Genomic DNA, 8,897 nt, shown 5'->3' on the forward strand with positions numbered 1-8,897 from the left:
CATTTGGCCATAAAGTGCACAAATTTTGTTCTGTTTGTTTATTTAAATCAAATTTAACATTTCAAATAAATTAAATAACAAATTTAAATGTTTTTGGTTAACGGAACAGTCTGTTTGAAAATTTCCTCTAAAATTTCCTTCCTTTCCAGGCACAGTGCTCATATAATATCAGAGAAGATTCTGTTGGTGTCTGTGTTTTTAATATTAAAGTTTTAGTAGACTATATAGTACTGGTAGCAAAGATTATTCCTTATTGGACAACAACTTTTGTTCATTAATTTAAACCTGGCCCAGAAGTCATGTGCCTTCGATGGGTGAATGTGAGTATGAGCAAACTAATAGCCTATGTAAGATAAATCACAAACAAAGGAGATTTTCTGTACAAAAAGGCCACAGCTAAAGTAAACATGTAAACAAAAAAAGATGGTTATTTGGTCTGGATTTTGCATGTTTCTAATGTCTTGCTACAACTTCCTCACATGTCCATGTGATAACTTACAGAAGAGTTGGTGAAAGTAGGTGAAATCCCATGGCAAAATGCACATGCTAAGCTAAATATTGTATACATTTCTAAAAGTAGGTATCAAGAAATACTGTTATTTTTTATTATTATTATCATCATCATTTGTGTATGTCATTATTTGTCACAATTATATACAAATAGGCTACTCTACTCTTAAGATTCTTCATTTTAATTTCACTCATAATTAGGTTGATACTTATAGTATTCTGTATATTTTAACACACCCTGTTCTGACTTTTTACTGTTGTTTATTTATTAACATTTCACAGTAGTTCATTTAGCCAATTAGTCATGTACCAGCCAAAAATGAACTCCAACTATTATAGATACAAAAATCTTCAGTAATTGACAATATTGAATGTTACCTCTGTGTGTGTGCCCGCACTATACTATATCGTCACAAGATAACACAACAATTAAAACATAATCATGCACAACTTTAATGTTTAAAGACCAACATATGAAATTTAACTTTTGTGGATACAGTCCTAGGCCTAATATTAATTCACATAGAAAGGAAGATTTTTAAAAGCATCAGATTTATGACAAAGTCACCTTGGTGATTTGCCCCATAGTTTTGTATTTTGTGTGGGAGTTGGTGAGGTTCAGCATGGCTAGTTTCCTGTGGTCTCTCTTAGGCCTCTTATTCCTGAACTGAGTGAGTTAAAAGGTCAGAAAAAAACAAGAAGTCAATAGCCTATGAGCAGAAAGAAGGGATGTAAGAGAGGATTGCAATATTGACACCGTAATAGTTTTCTGTAATCTCCCACTATTGATTAAATCTCACTTCAAAAAAGAATGGTTCTTCAAAACACTTCTCTCTCACTCAGTCAGAAATGCCATATGGAGGTAATTTTTCACCTATTATTTCTTTTGTTGCTGCTGTTTCTTCTGCATGTGCTCCTGCCAGCTCTAGTCTGTAGCAGAGCAAGAGCACACAAACCAATCACACACACATACAGAACATCTACTGCAGATCTTTGCTGACTCTACATTGCAGTAATCCGTTCCATTTTGATACACCTCTTCACACCAATTCTTCCAGAATTTCTCTCTTTGCAATACAGATAAGGTATATTATGTGTAATGTACATAATGAACATCATCCATCAGTCTTTTAGTAAAGTTGTGTGTTTATTTAGGCCACACTAAATTAGAAATTGCCACCAGATTTACAAAGGTTTTGGTAATGCTGGTTTTCTTACTTTCTTGATTAATAGCAATTCAAAACACATTACAAAGCTTATTTAGATTAAGTGAAAACATTAAAATGCCATCTGAAAAGGCCCAAATCTAGTGACAAATTCCAGAAACATTAATTTAGTTGTGAAATAAGTTCAGATGTTTTTAGTGATTGCAGCCTTGTCAATGCATTTTAAAAAAGCAAGAGGGAAATATGGGAAACTGATGTATTCAGGAAGAAGCCAGGTTTTGGCATACACAATAATAGGGAGACCTCCACAGGAATAGCAGAGGATTGTTTTGTCAGTTGAATTTGTGATGGCTCTAAATTGTTGCACAGTAAAGGGGTCATGGCATGTGGAAGCAACTTATAAACCAGCTTTCATCCTACAATTTTTTCTTCCCTAACCAACAGGATTTTGTGATGAGCACATTTACTGTTTAAACGCTCTTGCTATTGTTTTACAAATTGATTCACATCTATCTTGAAAAATGGGCCATTGTCTTATGGAACAGAAGATGTGAAAATCATTTTAAAATGTTTCAAAAATATATAACTGGAACTGAACATGCTGCCAGTAATTAAGCAGCAAGAGACCCACTGCAGTGTCATCATTAAAGACACAGTCATCTTGCCCCTCCTACTTCTCAGAGACACCAAGAAGACTGTATAAAAAGAGAGAAAACACATAAATAATCAAGTCTTTCTTGTACATGCCTTTCAATACAAATGCTTTATTGAAATGCACAAAGCAAGTGAATATGGAGGGGAAAAAACAAACACCTCCTGCTAAAAACACTCAATTTACTGACAGCCAAATGATTTCATGCTGTCACTTAATCTCATTTCTTGTATAATGCCCGCCAAATTAGCATATCAAAGTGAATTAATACTTCTAAGGCTATGGCAATGGGGAAATCTGTCCAGAGCCTCTAATGGTAGTGGAGTGCCAACAAGCTTTCTCTATTTTAAAAACTGTTCTTTCATGCTACAAATATTTAGACATTGACAAAAAAAATTATTATTTTAGTTGTCTTCCACAGTATATTGGAGTTTGAATTAAATAATGAATATGAGCTCAAAGTGGGGTGCTGAAATTTTAAGCAATATACATATGGGACAGTCAGAATGGTGGTCACATTTTTTTTTTTCAACAAAGAATGAGATGATTAAGATAAATATACCATAGTACAGTTGAAGTCTTGAATCAAAAGGCATTGATTTATTTACTCAAAATGCTCAACTTTCCTATTTTTGTGTGCTTATTTATACATTATATGAATTATATGAAATACATTATATATTACTATTATTTTAGCAGTTGCAAATGTAGCTGCAGTCAAAGGCTCCATTTTAAGGGGAAAAAAACATCACATCACAATGGGAATAGAATTGTGGCCAAACTAAGAGAAATTCCTATCCCAATTAACTAGACATTTAGATTTAACTGTATAAATTAATTGCTTATTTTCTTACATTTTCAGAATCTAGCAAACTCTCATATCTTAAATGACTACAGAAGTGTTTTGTAGTTTCCATTAAAATATATCCTTGTACATGTTGACTAAGCCAGAGACAGAGTGCTATTAATAAAATTTTGAACAGTGAACTTCAGTCATTTTATAATATTGGGATTAATTTTAAAATCATTTAAAAATTCACTAGAATATGAAAAAGAATGTGAGCCAATACAAACCCATAAATTAAGACAAAAGAAACTAGTCATTCCTTTATAACAAAAAGAATTGCCAGCCTATATGTGGATAGGATGGTCTTTGTATAGCCATAAGCCATAAAGAAATAGTGCATATGACAGAATATTAAGGTCACAGTTATAAAAGAAAGGATGTTTAAAAAGTGATATGATTTTAAGATGAAAGCTGCCTTATAAGTCAGTTTTGTTGGACATAGAATTTTCAATAAATGCTATGCATTGTTAGCATGTTGCCCAAAACACTAAAAATATTAAAATAACAGTTGTCCTGTGTGATGTGGTTGGTGTCCAAAGCTACCTGGTTTAATTTTTTGCACCTTTAATAGGGGTATGTAGACTTGTATACACTGTAACTGAGAAAGTATGTAACATACAGATAAATGAAGATTACAGAGCATCCCTTTTAGAATACAAATAAACATTTTTATTTGAACTTTGTGAACAGAATGACCTCATACAAATTGCCAAAATGTTGTTAAAATATTTGCATGTAAAAATAGCCAGTTTTTCTAATGTTAGTGTTAATCAAATGCAAATTAGTCCATATTATTACAAAAAGAATACAAATGATGCTTTAAAAATGTTTGTATGTGGCAAGATAGTCTTAGAGATTATAAATATAGTATTACACAATTTGAAATTTTTGTGAAACCTAATTTACCAAAAAAATAAAAACTCGATTGTGGGGATGATGGCAAGCTTAAAGCAACAGGCCTGTGTGCTGCTTGAGCTCTGGGAAATAAGGCAGGAGAGATAAAGTTTACGAGTCAAGATCCAATACAGGCTAGTCAAGAAGGACCATCAGTACAACTAAGCGCAGTCAAAAAATTTTACCTCCAGGCAGAGGCAACCCAGATTTTGTTTGAAATATCCTAGTGCATAGCAAATGTGCTTCATTGTATCATATCTTTACATTTATACAGCATTAACCACATATAACAAATCTACCAACCTATCTCTACAATGATGTTTCACACAGAGAAATCCTGTACATTTTCATTAATCTTGCACATCCACATACATGTGCTTAAATACACATGCATACACACAGATTATTGCCATGCATCCTATAATGAAACACTCCTATCTCAGTTCCTATCTCAACAAACAGGCAATATGAAATTTGCAAAAATAGTCTTTTTGACAGTACATTTATAAGTATGATTTTAAAAGTGGGAAAAAACAAATGGAAGATATATTTGGCAGAGAAGAGGGGACAAAGTAGAATGCTTATCAGTAGAAGCCTCCGTTACAACCCAGAGACAATGTCTTTCTACAAGATAATGATGAAACCACACATATTTCTAACAAAAAAGAGAAGCTTCTCATGACCAGCCATATATATTGCATTATTACAACACTATTACAATAACATCATTCTTTACAGTTGTTTAATTCCACTTACATTTTTTAAACCTAGTCTACTTCAAAGACTCTATCCTTAAAGTTCGAGCCATCTTCTGACCAAGAGGATTAATTTCTGATATAATAAAACAATGTCAGATGTGAAGAAGATGTTCGCTTGTGGGGTTTAAAAGCCAACTGGTACAAAGAAGCTTGTTAGAAAATTAACTTGGGTGTGTTAATAGCAGAAGAAAAAAAATCATAGATTATAGATGGCAAGCAAGCTCATCTAAATAATTAGCTTGATACTGCATGCATATTTATCTTGATATATGATGCAATATGGGTAATAGCTGTATAATATGTTACAGACTAGACATATAAAAATAACAATTCAAGAATTAGACCCTTAAAATAAATGAACCGAGAATTTAAAAATGTCATATGTGTAAAGAACAAAGTGTTAATTCATTAAATTAACAAAAAAGTATTATTATTGTATTATTATATAATATCTATTGTTAGATAATTATTATACATTAATATAATGTTGTGCTTCAGAGGTTGCAAGGAATAACAACAAACTGTAAAGGCACAGCTGAATCCTTTAGTCTCACCATTCACTCTCTACACTAGACAGGCAAAAAGAACTGGGAATCAAAGCACGGCAATGCTCTCCCCTGGTGGGAAGATTCAGCCACACAGAAGTTCATTAAATTTTACAATCTTCCTTGAGTCACGTCTGCTTATAAACCACACAAAGGCCACCAAATCTGGCAAAGCACAATTCATTCACGCTATTGTCACACTTGTAAAACTAGCAAAACTTTCCATATAGGCATAGTACCTGTATACTATGATTTCCTGTGAAAACTCCAATGTTTTTACTATTAAATTTAAATATTTCTAAATAAATACCTAAATTAAATAGTGAAAACATTTCAAATGTAAAACTTAAAACATGTTAATTTTTTGATGAATGCCAGCCACAAAGTCACTGCACCGTGTTTTGTCTTATTGGTCAATTCATTCACCTGCTTTAAACAGTCACCTGCTTTAAACAAATTTTATACAATTTTCAAGTAACCTTTTGTTAGAACATTGGAGTTATTTTTAAATATTTGCAAGGTTAAATACTTTAGTGCACAAGATAATAGCTGTTTTAATATCATACGCAATAGAGAAAGAGAAAGGACTTTAACCTGAACATATTACTGACCATATTACCGTTAAGTGCTATGTAGTTCAGTACTATGTAGGGTTTTTTTTTGTGAGACAATGGCTTATGCTGTATAACTGTGAAAATGCATGGTTTGAGGTGATGCTGAATTTACCGTTGCACAGGCGGAGTGAAGCAGGTTGAGTAAAAAAAATAATATCAGATTTATGATATAGAATTATAGATTTTTATAATATAGATTATGATAAATGCAGTACTTTTTTGGCTAATTAAAATTTAATGTTTTCACATATTTATAGGACATCAATTGCATGATCAAAATAGGTATCTTTCACTGTGGTCAAGTACTAGTACAATACAGCATGAGGTACCCAGCTAAAGCAAATTTCAGAAATTGTTTTCAGCACGATGTGGCACCAAATATTAACTCCATAAAACAACCTCATTTTGTATTTTCCCAGTAGGCCTCCTAATTACAAGACATAATTTTGGCTGCTATTTACAAGTGTGCTTACTAATTCCTATAACTGTTCACAATACAAATGCAGAATAAAATAAGTCCATAATTAGTCGCCAATTTTGTCAATAACTTTCCCGTAAACTGGAAAGATAATTGGGTTAAGGAAATAAAGAACTGCACTCCACACCACCTTTCGATGCTCAATGAGTACGCTGTAGCCCGGAGCATATTATAATTAAGCAAACGGGCTGCAAATAAATTCAAGCAACGGGCATGTATCCACTCGATCGCACACACAATCTAACACTGCACACCGTTGTATTCCAGCTAAGCGGTTTTCGGACTTTTCTTTTAAGATTAAAAAATAGCAACATAGAAGTGACGCGGGATAAATAAAGCGGATGCTTATCCATTCAACCTGTGCCAGTGATGGATCAGGCGGAGGTAAAAGCACGCTTTCGCCTAGTAACATCTTGCACTTCACTGCATATTAGCGCTTTCTTTAAGTACACAACCACTGGCTATGTAGCGCTAGGCAGCGTGACTGATACAAAGCGGCAACCAAAAAAACGAAAAGACGAGCTGTAAAGATGGCGGTGCGTTAATATTTGGTGGCTCAGAGTTTAATTTTTCTTGAGACGCACGAGTGTAATGTTGACCTTTGGTTCAACATGCGTACACTTACCTGTTTTCTCCTTGATCTCGCAGAGTACACTGAAGAGGGCAGGCTTCATTCTGTGGCAATTCAGGCCATGCTTTCTGTTTTAGCGTTGAAAAGGATACAAGATTGATATATGGTCAGTTGAAATAAATAATTCTGCTACATATATTTTTAATAATTGATATTTTATGTGCGATAATTCTGACCTGAATTTGATGCTATGACATCAGAAGATGCCGCAGATCTTTTGTATACATTCTTAAAACGGAATTCAATGTCATTCTAACAACAAAAATATGCTAATGCATGAAAGCAAAAAAGTGCAAAATTAGAACTACACATGTGTATATATATATATATATATATATATGTATATATATATATACACACACGTGTGTGTGTGTTGTGTGTGTGTGTGTGTGTGTGTATAAAACTATTATTGATCAAATGCATATGTGGAGCAAATGTGGATACTGTCTTTCAGTTGCTGTTCAAAAGTTATTTTTATTAGAATTATTGTCGAATAAGGTATTTGTGTAGCCTAACTTTAGGAGAGCAAAGTGCATCGTAGCATATAAATGAATGAATTGTATCCGTTAAAGAGATTTTGTATGATGTGTTTGGTGTTTTAGAATGTTAAAGAAGTTTTTACATATTATTTTATGCGACAGTCTAGCTCGTAGTCAATGTAATACCGCCTAGTGAACTGAAGTGATTTCAATTAACTGTAATTAAAATAAATGCACCAACTTTGCCTGCGCCTCGTCCAGACTTTGGTCTGTTATGGTCATGATTTGATGGAGAATGTCGCCGATGTCTTGCTTCCTTCCGTCCCCGTCGGAGCCATCATGTCCATGTGGAGGCGGAACTGCCATGCCCCCCTGTACCGTGTGGCCAGCCAGAGTTATACCGCCGAGAGACTGCATGATACGGGCTTGTTCGTCCATCAGTTCGCCGCAACACAATCAATGGGCTTCTGAGAAGGGAATGAGCACATGCAAAAAAAAAAAAAAAAAACGCAACTTGACTACAGCATGAGCAGCATTTTGTGGGGTATATCGTCTCCGAAATGTGAAACAATTTCGCGGGAAGGTAAACGGCATGAATTGCCGTCAGCGATACAGCAGAATTGCTAGTCCAAGGAGTTCCCGGAAAAAAATCAATCCTGCGATGAATAGTTCCTTTAGGTAAAAGTCAATGGTGGTATTTCGGCGTTATTGTTTAAACTTCAGCTCAGGATTCGTGTGACAGCGGTAGATCGTGGAATACAGTCCGAACACTGCATTCCAAATTGACTTTGTCTTTTCTCTTTAAAGTTTCTTGGAGATTACTTATTTTTTAGCAGTCTACTTCACTGAATCTTTTTTAACTTCTTGAAAACCCTTTCAGTCCGCATCACCCTCAAATGTAAGAGAAAGAGAGAGAAAAGAAACAAAACAATAATTTTAGTCTTACGGTAAGCAAATAGGTTAAATGGTACACTAACTGAACAGTTCGTTTTTTAGATTTTGTTTAGAAAATAAATTATTAGTACCGGCACCAATAAGTGAAACCTACAATGTGGTAGGTTCAAAATGAGCAATAATATATAAAAATTCAAAAACAAATAGTTATTGTTTGTTGTTTTTGTGACGATTGTGTAGAAAACGGTAAAACTCCTGAAAAAAAATAATTGCGCAAAAAATAGTTGTTTTCTCAAATTTATGAGGTAAGCGCTTGGGCTGTGTGTGCTTAATGTTGGTTAATGGAAGCCGTAGAAGATTGACAATGTGCCAATGCCATTCTCTAAGAGAGGACGGCTCAGAGCTTAAGCTGATCACGAAAATATAAGA

General features: G+C 33.9%; 1 protein-coding gene across 9 annotated transcripts in view; it reads right to left on the reverse strand.

The window, feature by feature from the left end:
• pbx3b (pre-B-cell leukemia homeobox 3b) overlaps positions 1-8,897 on the reverse strand; it is an 88,179-nt gene that overhangs the window by 78,865 nt on the left and 417 nt on the right. For 8 of the 9 annotated variants that reach the window (XM_058390092.1, XM_058390088.1, XM_058390090.1 and 5 more), the window contains exons 2-3: positions 7,816-8,041; positions 7,090-7,163 (exon numbers count right to left, since the gene is read on the reverse strand). In XM_058390092.1, the coding sequence (XP_058246075.1) occupies positions 7,090-7,163; positions 7,816-8,012 (271 nt within the window). In that variant the 5' untranslated portion in view covers positions 8,013-8,041. Of the gene's footprint in view, positions 1-7,089; positions 7,164-7,815; positions 8,466-8,897 lie in introns of all 9 variants that reach the window. The other variant, XM_058390084.1, reaches the window with a different exon arrangement.

Source organism: Hemibagrus wyckioides, linkage group LG05 (genome assembly GCF_019097595.1).
Source record: "Hemibagrus wyckioides isolate EC202008001 linkage group LG05, SWU_Hwy_1.0, whole genome shotgun sequence".
Lineage (NCBI taxonomy): Eukaryota > Metazoa > Chordata > Actinopteri > Siluriformes > Bagridae > Hemibagrus > Hemibagrus wyckioides.